The sequence below is a fragment of the Antrostomus carolinensis genome, unplaced genomic scaffold, assembly GCF_000700745.2.
Source record: "Antrostomus carolinensis isolate BGI_N321 unplaced genomic scaffold, ASM70074v2 scaffold31443, whole genome shotgun sequence".
In the NCBI taxonomy this organism is placed as follows: Eukaryota; Metazoa; Chordata; class Aves; order Caprimulgiformes; family Caprimulgidae; genus Antrostomus; species Antrostomus carolinensis.
In genome coordinates, this window is record NW_010304981.1 from 4,605 (window position 1) to 22,100 (window position 17,496).

At 44.2% G+C, this 17,496-nt stretch overlaps 1 protein-coding gene across 1 annotated transcript; it reads right to left on the reverse strand.

The window, feature by feature from the left end:
- Positions 1–211: 211 nt before the first annotated feature.
- On the reverse strand, positions 212–16,785 carry EIF2B5 (eukaryotic translation initiation factor 2B subunit epsilon). Its single transcript, XM_010164662.1, has 15 exons — positions 16,667–16,785; positions 15,765–15,950; positions 15,489–15,666; positions 14,338–14,418; positions 13,509–13,586; positions 13,116–13,428; positions 12,348–12,493; positions 11,899–12,037; positions 11,164–11,262; positions 10,436–10,543; positions 9,398–9,488; positions 8,513–8,636; positions 3,136–3,261; positions 1,576–1,686; positions 212–481 (listed from the first exon to the last, which is right to left on the reverse strand). Exons 1-15 carry the CDS (start codon positions 16,777–16,779, stop codon positions 416–418), a joined length of 1,959 nt encoding a protein of 652 aa, XP_010162964.1. The 5' UTR covers positions 16,780–16,785; the 3' UTR covers positions 212–415.
- Between the last annotated feature and the right edge of the window lie 711 nt (positions 16,786–17,496).

Sequence of the window (17,496 nt, forward strand, 5' to 3'; positions counted from 1 at the left end):
AAATAACTTATCTGTATGACCATTCTTCCACAACCCCAAAAGTTAGATTTATAAAGGCATTGTATGCATTTGTTTTTATTTGCTCCCTTTGTAATTAGTACCAAGGACCTCCCAAAAGACAGCTTATAGTATAACACATCCAGGCTCCAGAGGGATTCCAGGTATCGCCACCTCCTGCTTTTCCCTTATGGTTTTTACACTGAGCTGCAACCATGCAACATAAGGTGCCACTGGGCGAGTGAGGGAGGGAGGGAAGTGGCAAAGTTGGGAACACGCAACTTAATGAATGATGGGATTGTCAGTCACTTCGATGTCAGGGCCCACATCTACACACCATGCACTGGCATTGATCTTGCCCTGCCCACTCGGCCCAGAAAGGCAGTGAGAGTGCCTCTTCTCATGCCCAGCCACCATGTCAGTCTTGGTCGCCATCGGACGACTCTTCCTCTGCCTCCTCCAGCCACTGGATAAACTTCTGGAGCTGCAGAGAGAGTGAAATGTAATCGGGTAACAAGTGACACCAAACAGATGCTGGGAATGCTCAACAACTACACTGTGTCAGTGAGCACCGCTATCACGCACAAGAAAGAGAAAGGATGTTTCTAGGAGACATGGAGACAAGGCAGCTTGAAGAAGAGCGACACAAAAGTTTAGATTAAAACCAACTGGGACGTCACAGACAAACCCAGACTGATTAGATTCCTGAGGGAGATTCCTCCAGTCAGACAATGCCCACAACACTCAGCAGAAAGACAAAAGTTTGAGAGTCTTCCAGAACTTGAGGGAGAATGTGACAGCTGCACCTCAGCTAAGACATGTTAGGAAAACTCTGCTGGGAAAAACCTACTCCCTGAGAAATTGCTATGAAGCAGGCAGCTCATTTTACCTTTTAAGTGGGCTCGCATAAGCGGCTGAACGTACTGCTGACCTATACTAAGAGCTGACTTTGCAAAGGTTTTAAACAAAGCTAGAGTTCTTCAGAGATGGCTTTTTTCCCCTGCTCCTCTTCCAGATCCAGGGAGGAGGACTGGAACTGGCCTCAACCAAACTGCAGCACAAAGTTCTGCCTGATGGAGGGGGGGAAGTTTATATGCTCCTTGCAACACAAGCCAAACGAAACCACTCAGTACAGCAAACACTTAGAAATCTATGTGAAGGGACTGGTGAGCCAGGAATGAAAGCTTCAAAGGAATTGCATGGGGCCAGCACACAGGGCATTGGCCTAAAGCCCATTTCCAATGGGTGTTGGCTTAGAGAAGCTGCGCTGCTACTCCAGCAAGTGCTGGCCTCGTGCTACAGAGAGCCCACCAAAAACAATCACCCTCTCCTACTACCTCCATTCCTCATCCCAACAGGATGATTATGGTAGAATGCACAGAAATGTCTGTTCTGAAGAATAAAGTTGTGTTGCTCAGTGTTCAACACACTGGTGTGTTACTGGCCTACCATGTAACAGCAGCTGCTCCACAGAAGGCATCAGTGGCACCAAACTCCACTCAAAGTTTCTTTTAGCAGCTGTTGTCTCTCTCTCTCTCTCTCTCTGTCCTGCCCCCTTCAAACACCTTTGGGACTTACCCGCTGGTTTTTACGAAGTTGCCTTCCCTTGTCAGACGTGTCCCTCAAAGAGAACCAATTGAGAATTACATCTTCCTCCAGAATTTCCAGCTGATAGAATGTCATCAACACCTGCATCAATAAGAAAAGAGCAACAGGGCTCTCTATAAACTCTTTTGGGGCTAGCTCATGTCTGAGCACAAAGTTTGCACATAATCTCTGTCTCCCAGCTCCATCTTCAACAGAAGGCAGTCTGCTTCATTTTGCTTTTACTGTTAAAAATAACCGTGTTTCTCCTACCAAGCCTTATGTTCCTGACAGTTAGATGCTACGACACGTAATGAGTCAAAGTTGAAGCCCCATCAGCTTCAGCTCTGTGGATGCAGGTTATGACTGCAAGGCAACAAAGGGCCACAGAGGATGTCAGTTCAAGACGTTAAATTCTCTTTCTAAAGCACCCCAAAACCCATCACCACAGCAGATCTAACAAGCAACTCTTATGCAGTTCCACACAAGCACAACAGTGACAACAGTGCAGAGAAGAGCAGGAAATCTATCCAGCTCTGCCCCAGGCTCCCTCCTCCTGCCAGTTCTGTCTTAATACTGCCTTGTGGTGGGTGTCAAAGCAATTGGTCATCAGCTCAAACTCCTGGCCAGTGCAGCAAGGGCGAGATGCAATCCTGCTTTCTCAGGGTGCCTTTGTGCTCAGGCAGAGCAGGCACTTTGCAGTCACTCTCCTTTCGGTAGAGCACTGACAAAGCTGGCTGCTAACTCCAAATATAAAGTGTCACTTCAATTCCTAGCCTCCAGGGAAACCCAGGCCCCTAGAACAATGGACACATGCCAAACAATTGCTGTAATTCCAGGATATATTGGCTCACCAAACTCAAGGCTTTTGGCTCCAGTCCTAAGTGCTTTGCCATTAGCCAGAAGCACTGGTAGCAGAAGTTAGGATCACTCTTTCTTGAGGAACCAAGAGGCTCTAGGAGAGCTCTTGCAAGGGCAAAAAGAATGCAGGGATAAAATATTTATGAAGGAGGGTGAAGAGGAATATGCTGAAAACTCCCAGAAGCAGGGAGATGGGTAATAAGCCACATGTCAGCTCCTCTTTATTCCCAGTTTCATCACTAGCTCAGCCTGAATAAGAAATCCCACGCTTATTCCTAGCTTTGCTTGTTTTGTGCTCTAAAGTAGGATAAACCATTTGGCAGTTAGATCCCAGGGACCGTGGAGAGACAAATGAAGTAAAGCTCTTCCTAAAGCAAGCCTTTGGCCTCGCCTCTTCCAGTGTCACACAAGAAGGGCATCTAGGTTAGAAGCTGCAAAATAATAGCTCCCTTCAGGCTGCATACTGGTAATTAATACTCACCCTCAGCTGTGCTCTCTCAGAGGCACAGGCAGACATAGAGGTTTGGGGTTTTTTTTTTAAAGTAATTGTTGTAGATGTATTTTCTATACACCCTCTCCACTGAGACCCCAAAATTCTCTCCTCTGAAGCAGACAAGCTGATGATGCAAACAGGATGCATTTCACCAGTAATCTAGCAAAACCAGGTCCTCAGAGTGGAGGGTGGATACTCACTTTAGCTATCGATGTGCAGAGACTGTCATGTTCCAGGAAGAATTCCTCAATGGCAAATAAGGCATTCAGGTGATCTGACGCCCGTTTTATGTAGTTCTTAAACAACGGGGTCCAGTTCTTCAACAGCTGCAGGGGAAAAACACAGAAGACTTCCTGAGCTATGAGATGGATGTGTGTGCTCAGGACTGTTTCTCAGCTGTGCTGCACTAAGAAACTGACCCAGGGAAGCATTTTAAGAAACCATTCAGTTAACCACTGAATGTATTTGCCCCACTCTGTCCACAAAACAGAAGCTATTAAGTCTCACACATGCAGATAAGACCTGCTTTTACCAAGCATCTTTGAGGATATCCGTTAGCTTTCTTGGTTTTGCCTCTCTGGATGGAATTATCTTCCTAGATAAACTAGGTTATCATAACAAATGTGTTTCATGGAGTCTGGTACTCAAAGAAAATCACAGCAGACCAATAAGGAAAGGTACATACATGCTACTCAAACCTTCCCCCCACAGAGCAGCTGACGTTTCAGTGGAACTTTCCTTCAAAGCAGAAGAGCAAATAAGAAAAAAGATAAAAAAAGGTAGTGCCAGGATAATTACCAGCTGAGTATAAGTGGACAGTGCAAAATAGCCACTCCTAAAACAGGGATGCAGGGGAACAGCCCCTAAGTGCAAGTCACACATTTGCTGTGTGCCTTCAGACCTCTCTGGATCCTGGAGTCTGCTGCAGGGAATGAGTGGGAAGAATGAAGGACAAGAAGTTGTTACACTATGAGCTGATCTCAGTTCCCTCCTCCAAGGCTTATTTTTTAATGAAGTCTTTAGTTTAATGATTTTGGTGCTGCCTCTTCAAGCAGTATTTCTGTTTGAGCACCCCACAGCTCTTTCACTTGTACATATCTGGAAAGCAAGGGGCAGGTAAAGCTCTGCAAAGCAGCACAGACTGACCTGAATCTAGGACAGGAGGTAATAAAGATACTTACTTAGATTCCTGTCCATAACAATTTTAAAAGGTACCCAAACTAGTATAAGATATAAAAATTCTTCATTGGCCACATCATGACCAGACCATCCTACAAAAACATTGAAGGAAATCAGAGTTCTACATCTTTTTAAATGGATTAATTCAACAGCAGGCATTGATAATTCCTGCAACTACATCCCTGATGTGCCCGTACAGATACACAGTTTTGCTGTGCCTTCAACAGCGTCTCCTTACAGAATACAACTGGTCTGTTCCGAAGGGGGACAGATAATTCACAGGGGCTTGGGGTGTGATGAAGAAGCTCTGAGTCACCTACATTCAGGGTTAATCAGCATTATTCTGTCCAGGACAATTGTTGACAGGCAGTAGCCCTGCCAGAGGGAGAGCTCCAGGACACGTAGTGAAGCTAGAACCCAGGCTGGAGCAGATTACCAAAGGTAGCCTGTACTAGGAAACAGTGCTCAACCACTCCATAGTACCACATTCCATCACCTCCTCAGACACATTTGCTATGAAACCAAGGAATTTGCATGCCTCAAGCAGAAACAAAGAAGAGGATTAGTACAAACAAACTGATCTGTACAGTAGTACATCAGCTGGCTCAAGGAACAACAGTAACAGCACAGAATGATCCTAATCATCATGGTATCACAACAAAAACACCTGAGGGTTGCATGGCATATTTCCAGAAAGTATTTTAGCCTTTAGAAAATGCTTGATCCTAAACACTCTTCCCTCCTCTAAAACCATCTCCTGCATTTTTATTATCCTTTGGAATTCTTCACCTCAAATGTAATAAAGCTACTAGCAAGTTCCTTCCAGGCTAAGAAATATTTTCTAGTACCTTTCTGTTAACACCTTTAAATCATAAGCAGGCACAATTCTAACCAGAAGCTATCAAGTTTCTGAAAGCAAGTTACTTATAAAAGAAAAAAAAAAAGGCAGAGCTATAAACACTCACAACCCCAGGACTCAATCCAGTGTGCCTATTGCTGGGAAAGGGAAAGAAGAAAAACCATACCAGCTCAGGTCAAGAACATGCACTGCACTGTAACTGGTGCTAATGGGGAAAGTAGGGCTCAGCCCCACAGAGCCCCAAGCAAAAACATGTCATGAGCCTGGAGGCCAAGAAAGGCTCTTCTGGGACTTTCATGAAAGTCTGAACTGGGGAATTAGAAGCTTGTAATTACTTTAGATTGAACAAAAGACTGAAAAATGTGACAATATAATATCTTTCCAGGCTTTGACTCTACCCTGGGTAACTCCTCAAAACAATCTACAGTCTGAAGAAATCAATTAAATTCCTCTGGCAGGTAGGTTCATTTTTCATTGGATCTGGTCAGTGATGCTGTAGCAGCTTCAGAGAGGTTTGTGATCTGCTTTTCTTTTGTCAGAAGGACAGTCTCAACATCTGGCCTATTTTTTACCCTTACCTCCAGCGCAGAACACCATCGTGACGTATGTGCAAAGCAGAAGGCAAATAATTCCAGCCTGTTACACCATAACAGCACCTGTGCTGATCACCATCAACCGCTTCAGCGAAAGCAAAGATCCATTTGGTCCCCGAATAAGCGATTCCATTCTGTGTGCACTTGAATGTCATTACAAAAGAGCAAGGCTCCCTGACAGAAACCCCAAGAAGTGCACCCACATGCCAGCTGCCGGGCAGCAGTGCAGACACTGGCCAGCTCAGCAAACTGACCTGCTATGTTGCCTCCCCTGGCTCCCTTTAGACACCCTCACCTACATAACCTTGTCTGATGCTGCTTCAGTGACGACAGAAGCACAGCCTCCAGTTTATAAGCAACTTCAGCCACGTTTGCTCAAATCATGTCTACAGTTCTAGGAAAGGTGAGGTTTTCTGTATCATCTCTGCTTTACAATTTGGACAAGAGCTGAACAAGATGCCTGACGTACATCGAACTGGATAACTATTTCTCAAGCCTCCATGTTTCATCTGAAAAATACCCATGGGCATATCTTTTACTGGATGCTTGTTTCCTAAAATTGCTGCAACACTTGAGAGCTTCATGTTCAGGGGCCAGCACTTCAGAGCACATACTGTGGTTTCAAGTCAAACCATACATCATAACTATGGCATTTCCACAATTTCCCCTCCTGAGCTGTCTGGGACTGCTCTGCCATCACTCTTACACAAGCAACCCATCTTCCTTCAGCATCTCTTAGTCAGAGCTGAGCTATAAAGAGAAACAGGTAACAGTTCTGTAAAGTTCAGTGCACTTCTGAATGCAAGTATCCCCATCTCACACAAAACAACACTTTGCCATATGTAAACCATGATAAGCAGATCTCAGCCTAATACCAGTATTGACTGAGGCAGTTTCAGCTTCATAGCTACAGACTTCAGCTACGTGCTTTCATTACGTAACTAGCCGATTCCCTACCTCCACTCCTCAACCCAAACATACTGGGTTATTGTCCTGGTGACTAACATCATGCATACAACTGAATATTGACAGTACACCTCACCAGGATACTGCCTTCCCGCTGCCTTCAGTACAGAAAGTCAACACAACAGTTCTGCACACAGTAAAGACACTGAGCCACTAAACTGTCACAGAGAAGGACGCTCTAAAACTTCCTGGTTGTTCTTTATTATGGAGCATCTGGAGAAACTGGCTGCCATGATGGGCAATTGGTCTGACACTTGTCTCTCTTTGGTAAATCTAAGGATGATTTGTGTTTCATAAATGCCACACAATTCCCTACCTACAGAAATTCCATTTGTCTATGATGTGGGGCATGGTCACGCTGAATATTACATTTATATTATTACTGATTCTCACTGCAGGTGAGTTGATTTGCTGTCTCTACTGTTGAACATGAGCATCAGCTTCCCTGTGATGAAATATACAAGGACAAAGTTACCCAGAGGTAAGTCACAGAATCATAGAATGGTTTGGGTTGGAAGGGACCTTAAAGCTCATCAAGTTCCAACCGCCCTGCCATGAGCAGGGACACCTTCCACTAGACCAGGTTGCTCAAAGCCTCATCCAGCCTGGCCTTGAACACTTCTAGGGAGGGGGCATCCACAACTTCCTTCATGTACTTCCATTGTCTTCAGCTTCTAAGGGGTTTTGGGCAATTACACAAAACTTTTTGCATGTATATAGTATCCTCTATCCCAGACTAGATGCCCAGTCTGGGAGACAGAAAGAGATGCCATTTCCTAGCTGGGAAAAAACCCCACATCCTACAGAGCTACCAACTCCACACAACCTGTTGTGTAGATATACTGCTTTCCACCTAGACTCTAACACCTCCTCTAACATTCCTTTCAGTCCTCCCCCTTCAGTTCTCTTTTTCCAGGACAGGACATCATATTCAAGACAACAGTCTGGAAAAATGAACAAAAGCAAGCAGAATTAAAACAGAGCAAACAGCAAAATCTCACTAAGCCATCTGATGAACAGATCAGTTCACATGGACGTTCGTTTCCTACAGAAAGCATCTCCACAAGTCCAGGAGACTAATTAAGTGCTATGCTTACACTTACATGAAGAAGAACTAGTTTTCCACCCTTATCCATCAATTGAAAGCATCTACTTCCTCAGAGAAAGGATGATGAGGAAGTCTAGTATTCCTCTTTAGCTCCATCTCCTAAAAAACCTAAACTAGTCTTTCTCAAACAGGTGTCAGACCCATTCGTTCTGAAAGACGACCTTCGTAACTCAAATATACAAATGGACTATGGTGAAGAGACAAAAACACTACAACAGCTTCAGCCTGGATCAACAAAACCATTGAGATAAGACTGCCTGCTTTTTAAAGCAGATCCTACTCTATTTTGTCTCCTTTAAGTCAGGAACTAGAAGTTGTTCTCACCAGATTATGCAACCCCAGTCCCTTTAGAGACACAATAGAACTCTGTATCTTCACCCACACATAACAATATCGTGCCTTTGCATTTGGCTGGAAAAAAATTGGCACCAATTACAGTATACAGATAAGTAACAACCTTGGAAAGAATTCCACTGGGAGAAGAGCACTCCCTGCTGCCCCAGGATGAGGCTTGTGATGGATTGGAACCAGGTTCCTGGAATGCAAGTCTGTAAAGACATTTCTAACAGTCCCTCTCTTTTCTCTTCTACAAGTGATGCACTTCTGTCACACAAAGGAAACAGAATCAACCACAGGTACTGAAGCAGAGCTCCCTACACCTACAGTCTCAGCTGAGTTCTGTCAAGCAGGTACAATAGTTTCTGTTCAGCTTTACTTCGAAGACAAAGAGGCTCATGAACTAATGAGGAGTTCAAGTGGCTTCAGGCGTAACCAAAAAGACTTCTCAGCCAGGAAGTACCTGGGGCATCCTGGCAGACTCCTACACACTAGGAGACAAGCCCAAAGAAGAGTCAAATGTGAGCAGGACTCACAGGAAGTAATGCTGAGAAATAGTTCTGGGAGTCCAGGTTTGCATCCAGCTGCTGCAGTGGGAATTCCAGGATCACTTTACTGAGCACCTGCATCATCTCCTTCAAGCCAATGTTATAGGCATACCTGCAAGGAAAAAAGGCAAAAACCCCATTGTTTCACACTATCTGACCTCTGCCCGTTGTGGCTCTTCACAGAGATACAGCAGAAAAATTTATTTTCATCTTCTGGTCAGGTTTTTTTGTTTGGTTGGTTCTCCAAATAGTCAGGCAATAAAACCACCTTGTGTTGCATCAGGCCCTGCATAAGGCTACAAGTCATGAAAATCTGCTATCACAGTGGAACCAGCTGCTGCAGGGACAGCACCCTCACATTTACTAGAGTGCTGTAGGAACACTGTTGCACAAAAGGGAAACAGGTTTGTATTTGAGAAATACTAGGTAAAAGGCACTCTGATCATGTGTTCCAGACTTGCTGCTGTAAAAACAGAGTGGACAAGTGACATCACAGCATAGCCCCAGCTGCAGGCAGCTGTTTGAATGCTGCAATGCACAGAGCAGCAGCCCCTGCATGAACTTACAGGCAGTCTGTGCCAAGAACTGCCTTAGTCTCTTCAGTCCACAGTTACTTGATAGCAATTCAATCTCTTGTTACAGAATTGGGGCAGGAAAAGCCTAGCCACTGAGGATGCTATAGACGCAGCTGGTGCTCTCCATTAACTCCTGTCGTCATTCAGTCATGATATCTAATACACATTTCTCATGCTCTATACTAATAAAATTAACATTTAACCATCACACATGGGTATTCACATTGTTTCTCCTCTTCTTGGGCTGTCAAACCCAACTGTTCAGCATAAGGGACAGCATTGCTAAGGGAACACTCACTTGAGGGAGTTGATTTCCAGGACCAGGTTGTCACAGGAAATGTTTTCTTCTTCGCCCCTCTGTAATGTGCCCAGAACCTCATTCTGGAAAACTAATGGAAGAAAGAACAGGTAGTTAGAGAGGAAAGGGAAAAGCACAGATTATTCAAACTGTTTATTACTGAAGAAACTATGCCCTTAACAAAGGAAGCATTCTGGCATAGCTTTCTATTCACCCTCCAAAAGCTGGCACAAACCTACATCAACTATACTTATAAATAGTGGAATAGAATTCAAATAAAGCAGACTACCTACTAGATATCACTGATTTCCTACTAGATATCACTGACTACCTACTAGATATCACCTTTTACCAAGCCATTCTATGATCTATCCACACAAACCAGTACAAAGTTATTTACCTCTGTAACCTTTTAGAGCAGAGTTTCTATTATCTGGCTTCTCCTATTCAGACAAACCTTATCTTCCCCTCACTAAAAATGTGGATTCAAACCTAAAATTTATTGGTTTAATTTCCTTTGGGGAGATATTTTAACATGAAAAAGGCTTTTTTTTTTTTTCCCAATTTGGCTTGAATCCCTTTCAAATACAGGTAACACAACAAAACAGAAAACCAAAATGTATCTGCCAAAAGAGGCAGCTCCTACAAGGACATTTAATTCTCCAGCACGATTACAGCATTAAGCCTTTCACACAGGGAAACTCTGCTGGACTGTCACACATTCTCTGAGTTTGGGCAATGACACTGCTATTTAAACAGACAACTCAGGGAGGTAAATTTCATGAAGGCCCAGTGATCAGGAGTGAGAAAGATGGAGGATCTTTATCTAGCTTCTTGTCCTTGGCTGCCCTGGGTTAACACAACAGCAATATGAGGAATACTAAAGAACTCTGTAGAAAATGCAGGAAGTGAGGTCAGAAAACAAACATATTCTAGACATCCACAATTTTTCCAGTATACCTAGAGAAAGCAGCACAAATCGCACACTCGCTGCATTATCTTCAGACCCACCACACTTTTTAACAGCCCATCTCTCACCTTTGATGTCATCCAGCTGAGGGGATGCTGCCCGACTGTCTGGCTCCTCAGAGCCCATGCTCAGGTCACTGTCTGACTCACTCTCTTCCTCGGAATTTATAGCTGGGCCTGGGGAAGAAGAGAGGATGCAGCATTCAATACTCAAAAGCTGCAGCTGTCATATTCATGAGGAACCAGGTGTCCCAGGGACTTTCCAACCAAGTCAGCAACTATCTGTCCTTCTACTTAGAGGTCCAGATGACTAGATTTGCTGCAGAGGGAATGCTACAGCTGGCACTAGGATAATAGGACTTTTTAAGAGTCTGCAGGCAGACAACAAAGGACAGGGACAGAAACAAATGCATTTTGCACAGACTGCTGACTCATGGTGGAGCAATGTCAGCAGATGCTGTCACTAGCAGGAAGGAAGCCAGCAGTACCCAGAATAGCCAAAGCATATTCCCTTTAAGGGAGGGCCTGGTATCCCACAGTGTGCCACTCACAGCACCGACAGCTGCGTGTGTCAGCCAAGTCAAAGGTATAACAAACATCTTCCACAGAGCACAGGAGGACAGAGAATCTGGTCCACCACCTGCTTTCATCTCTCACCTTGCCTCCATACACACATGTTTTTTGGAGGGAGTCTTCTTCACAAAGCCCAGGTCTTACTCTAGACACAATTACCAGCCAGTTCCCTGACACAAGTCTGTCTGTCCATCCCCAGGTGACTACACTATATTCTTCCTCACCCCATAGGCTTTGTCTCTGCTCTTCATCCTCTTCATTCTTGTCATCTGCTTTCCAGAGGTAGCCTCTGCCCTCTGAACCTACATCCTTTTTATTGTAACCTGAAAAAGAAACAGCGGTTAGCAGGTAGATGTCCTGAAACTGCTTACAGGCAAACCTGAAACAGACTTGTATAACCTGCACGTTACTGCCCCTAAACATCAAGAGGGAGCTGGGATTCAGACTCAGATTTCAGATGCACAGACATTTCAGATTTTATCTTCTCACTTGCCTTGATAAGTCACCAACTTATTCCTCCCTACAGCAGCAACGTTCAGCTGACCATGTTTAGATTCCTCCACAAACAGAGACTGGCAGAAACAGTATTTTACAAGGACAAAGTCCTTGGACACAGTCCAGGTACAAGGATATAGATCTTGCAACCTGCCTTGAATTGAACATCTCTTCCACCTTCAGTTTATTGTCTCCTACAAGGGCCTTACTCTAAGAAAAATGGAAAATAGCTGAGTCTCCAAAGATTTTAATACTGGGAGTACCGAAGGTACATCTCACTGTCCAACTTGAGCCAAATACCCTTGCTTGCCCTACTGAAAACACAAATGTTCCAAGCTGAATGCAGCACTAAGCTCCAGCCTGGCACTGCAGAGTCTAGAATGGGGGAGGGAAAGACCCCAAAAGATCAGGGAAGGCAAAGCCCTCTGCATAGCCTGAGTGCAGTGAGACAGAGACCCTCATACCTTTCAGTTTCACTTTGCTTTCCTCCTTGTTCACACCAGAATCATCACTGAACTCGTCATCATCATCCTCCTCCTCATCTGGTGGGTGCAAAGAGATCACTGTGCCCTCTGAAAGAGTGATGCCAGGACCGATCACTACCTGCAAACACATGCAACATATCTTAATGAAGAAGTATCCTGATTGCCCCCTCGTATCTCCACCAGCGGGAACAACAGCTGCTCCAGACAAGCTCTATACTAACAAATATAACTGAAGACATCCGCACTGCTGGATCACACACCATGCTACCCTAGCCAAACAAAAGGAAGAAAAAGGTGGGAGCAGTTACATACCCCCCACATCTGCAAAAAGGCTTGGAGCACCCCTGTATTCTGGTGTGGTGGTCTCCTGTAAGGCTAGTAACCTGCCAAGAAAGGCAAAAAGCAGAACAGACATAAATACAGCTCACCTGAGAAGAGAGGACACAGTGGGGCTTTAGCTTTACTTTCTCCTTCACTTCAGCTTCATCACAGATAACGGAATGGCAGATCTCCACGTTATCTGCTATGTGTACTCTGTCCCAGAGAAAAGCTCCATCCAAAACAACTTTATCACCTGTTATACATCACCAAGCACAAATATGTTAAGCAAGGCAGTCTGCTGCTCTCCCACACTGCTGAGCCCGCTAGAAAGCATCTTACTGAATCCCAGTGCCCTTGATACATGATGGATGTTAGGTGAAAGGTAAAAATTGGCCTTTAAGGCTTACAAACACTTCTTACCCAAGGCTAAAAGACAAGCTTGCTCTCTACCGAGACTTAACGAGTTGACAGTAACAACTGACACCTTGGTTTTGCACAAACACAGCCAAATCACAAAAAAAAAAAAATCCAGCCAAGATGTGGAAGGAATACCACCAGGCAGGTCACAAAACCAGGGAAAGATGTCCCTTTGTGCAGGATGTTGGTGGGTGATAACTCTAGATCAGTAAAGGTCATGCATTCTCTACTTATTTGCATGAAGTGCCTTCCACTTTTCAGCATCATTATGGTACCCTGAAAACTTTGATCTATTTCCTCTGCTGCAAAACCGAGCTTTTTCTCCTTTCTTCCCATTAGAAGTCAATCAGTAGCCACCTATCATCCTCTCCCAGAGCCAAATGCACTTTAAAAACTAAATCTTAACAAGCTGTGCCCTTGCCTGGCAAGTCCTGCATGTCCCCCACTCTTGCACTCACCTATCCTACAGTTCTGCCCAATAACACTGTTTTTTACGGAGCAGTTGCTGCCGATGACCGTTCCTTGCCCAATGAGTACGTTCTCTTCCAGCACGCTGCCGTGGCCGAGACTAACATCCACCCCCCGGTAAATATTGTGTTTAGAATGGGTGTAACTCTGATTCTTGTCATCACTGAAGTTCATCTCTGGAGTCAAAGGATAAACCCAGCGCCGGATGATGTCAGAGCACACAGCTTCGTACATGAGCAGGTTGCATATATGGGCACCGTACTCTTCTGTCGTTACGTGCATGTGGATCTGGTTCCCCAGGACCTGCAAGACAGGCAGGAGCCTTTCAGAAAATTCTTTCATGCTAGGCAATAGGATCTCCCTTGTAACAACCCTCTCCTTACCTCCTCATTCACCAACAGACCACGCACAAAGTCATCCCGTGTCTGGTAATCAAAATTGTCTGTGAACAGCTCAGCCACCTGCCAGGAATAAAATATAAGGAAATAATATAGTTAGCAGAAAAATTTGCCAGGGGAGCCAGATAATTAATGGTTGTTCAGTGGTTCTCAGAGAGCTGAGTTATACAGTATAGGAAAGTGATGCTCTTGCCTTGAATAAAGCTTTGATTCCTTCTGCTAGGAGTGTTGGCCTTCCCATCTCCTCCTCCTAATGGAGACTATGAACAGATTCTGGTTTTCAGAAGGGGTAAAACACTGCTTTAGCACTTCCAAGCCATCCTCTCAGCCTCACTTTGTAGTTTCAATCCCAAAGGAAGGCTGTAGACCAGCTTTTTCAGATGTGGAAGAGATGTTAGTGAGCCTAGGCTGGAATAACTCTGAATGTTACCCTAACATGGTACCAGCTTGCAAGTACTGACACTTTTCCACAGCACAGCCATCACCTCTGCTCCACAAATGTTACTATACTCAAAATGAAATTGTTTATTTTCCAGAATAGTTTCATTCTGTGCCAAATCAGCCAGTCTACTGATGCATTCACTGCTTAGTTGTGCCTGGGCTCGGGCAGTGGATGCCAGATACAGACTGAGCACCCATATAGTCTGCAGAGCAGTGCCACATGATGACTCAGGCTCTCAGTGCAATCCCTGAGCACAACTGGGAGTTCTGGTTTCCAAGCCCAGTACACTCAGGCCACATGCATCCCCTGCACACTAGCAGGACAAAGGGAGCAATGCAGATCGAATTGGACCCTTAGAAGGGCAGAGCTCACCTGTGGAGAGCAGATGCTGATATGACAGTCCAGCAAGTCATGGCGCACCTCAACATTCTCAATAGAGTTCTGGAACAGACTCTGAAAGAGGAAAAAATTCAGATTATCTAAGTGCCTTACGCAGTACCGAACCCCAAAAGCCTTCTATAAGCCAGGTGCAGTATTGACTGAATTAATAAACTTGCTGAAGTTCTGAAGATCAGAAAAATCTACAATCTACACTGAGACACAAGCTTAGTAGGCTCAGCAGGCACATAGAGCTGCGTGTCAGTCAGCAGAGATTTCGTCCTTACACAGTGCAGCTCTCAAAGAAACAGCCTGTACTTTGAACAATCACTTTTCCTCCAGGAGGCTCCTCACCTCAGTCACTGGGAGCTACAAATATCAAAGAACACTAATAAATCAAAATGCAGTATTCGTAGCTTCATGTGGATTTTTACAGCTGTGGGGGGTTGCTTTCTGGGGTTTTTGTTTGTTTGTTTTGTTTTTCCTTTTTAGTTTCATGCAGTGATTTCTGCTATCATTTGAAGGTAAAAAATTATTTACTGACTACTGATTTTGGGATGAAAATGTCACATAATCACAATCTTAGTTCTAAGATGAAAAAATAAAAAGGACAATTTATTTCACTGGAGAAAAGTGCCTCCACAGACATTTACAGGGCATTTACTACATTGTTAGTAGAGCCCATAACTCTTTTAGGTCTACAATACAGACAGAGGTAATTGCACTTACTGTTATTCTACCCAACCATGTCAGGCTCAGTGCTGCTTCAAAATGGTTTGTGTACGATAGAGGTTTATGCATCCCAATTTAGGAATCTCTGCAACAGCACAAATCATCCACTGCCCTTGTTTCACATGTAGAAAAGGAGTCAAGTTATGGCAAAAACTAAACTGTGAGAAATAAGCCTACCCTATCTTCAAACTCTGAAATGAGTCCCAAAGATGTGTGCTCCAGCACAATTTCACCAAGCCTCAAATAAACATTAAAGGAAAAAAAAGCCAGTTTACCAAGAGTCACTTCCTATCACTTGCTCCTCCAAAAGAAGCAGCAAGCACAGTTCCCCAGCCCTCACTCAAGGAGAACCTCCTTGGGCTGAGCTGCTTCACTACGGCAGCCCTTTTCCACCCATCAGGTTCCAGACGCACCATAGGGAAGCGGAAGCGTTTCAGCCCCTGGGTTCTCTGGTAATGAAGGACACGGTTTGTGGCACTGTCCATAGCAATAACAATGTCATCCTCTTTGCACCTAGCATGGTGACCAGGTGAGGACTCCTTGAATATCATTGTCATCACAGAAACATTCTTTTCCATCTTACGACGCAACCTGAAAAAGAAGGGCAGAACTTTAAAATCATTTTTCAGAGAATTAAAGCCCAGAGTCTCAGCACACCAGGTAAACTCTATGCTCCTTTCAACACCTACTTGTGCTCTTCCAGGGCTTTGGATATATTGAAATTGGACACCACATCTCCAGTGACGAGAATGAAGTCAGAGCGAACAAGGGACTTGGCATCAACGTCTCGTAGCACGTCCCCAAGGGAGCGGTACAGGTCAGAAGTCACAAAGCGCACCGTGTTGGGAGAGGTGTGGCGGCACCACTTGGATTTTCTGGAAGGAGAAAAATACATCAGGAAGGCAGAAAGAGATATTCCTACAGAGAACATACTGGGGGACAGAGCCCCAGTGCACCCCACATCCGTAAGTGAATGCAAGGGGAATCCATCACAACGACCCCACTATCGATAGGCTTAGGTACGCCCATTTGCACACAGCAGATGAACTGAACAGCGTTAGGCTTTGAGACTGTAACTTATGGAACCTTAGGAAACTTGACTCCACTGTGAGCCAAGTTTTGACAGAGGAGAAGGAAAAGTTACACACAACCCAAACTTTTTTTCCTCAAAAAGCAGTACCTCAGGCAGGGAAAAGACTGCACACTTCTCTTTAGCGTGCAAACCTGCAGCACGCAGAGGCAAAGCTGCTCAGAGAGCTGTTTCCAGATGTTGCACAGCACACCAAGGCATAATACAAAAGGTGGTGCTCTCATTTACATGGCTACCCACAGGAAACTCCAGCTTTTAGACCAGAGAAGTTAAATGCCAATATAAATGCAGTCCCAAAACACTGAACCCTTTTAATACATTGCACAACCACACTCCTTCACAGGAGGAATGGTCTTTTTTGAGATGTGCTAGGAGACAACTGTTGAAAGGGACTCTCTTGCATACGGTTTTCATCTGAAGGATCAGTGAGACCTTTGAAGCTTGTTGGATGATAGAAGAATCCTTTCCATGATAAAACTAAAAAGAATAAAAGATTCTTACTGTAAATGCTCTTTTATCTCAGCTGACTTCCAACAGCAGAAAACAAAGGTTTCTTCCACTCCGGTTGCTGTTAGGAACTCCAACGTATAGTCAATCACAGCCACATTTGCCATAGGTAAAAGAGCCTAAAAATAAAAAAAGACACAGAGATAGCTGAACAAATACTCCGTACCTCAACATCAGCAACAGGCCCTTACAGCTTGAGGATATATTATCAGTGGTGCCAGAAAAATAACACAAATAACTGCTCTACCTCCTTTTATAAAAAATTTCCAAAGTTGATCTAAACAGTAAGAGCTAGTTTCTGATCTTCTACTGTGACTGATCCTCTCTTCAGAGAAGAAAGCATAAAAGAAGTGAAGTTATCACACCTAAAACTATTCAAGATGACTCAAATAAGTGAGAGAGAAAAAAAAAAAGCCAGAGTGCTGATTCCCTGACTCAGGCTTTAACTGCTACAAGAAAAACCTGACAGACATGAATGATGAAACCACAGGAATATGAGTGTCCAGAATTAAAAAAGGGGGGAAAAAACCCCAAACAATCTAAAGCGAAGTAAGTATTCTCTTAAGACTCAAGCCACACTTACAAACCGAGTTACTGATTCACAGCTGAGTGATCTCATACTATTCTTTAATTCATTTCGGTGAGATGAGCTTGCGTGTATAATTATGAGCACCAGAAACATTTAATCAGCAAATGAAGCCAGATAATTGTTCAGACCCAAACTCTCCAGAAGCACTCCTTCCTTTAACATACACTTTTCTGATCCAGATAATTAAAGCGCTTTCCCATCCATTTTTCTGACCATATGCTTGTAGCCATTCCTG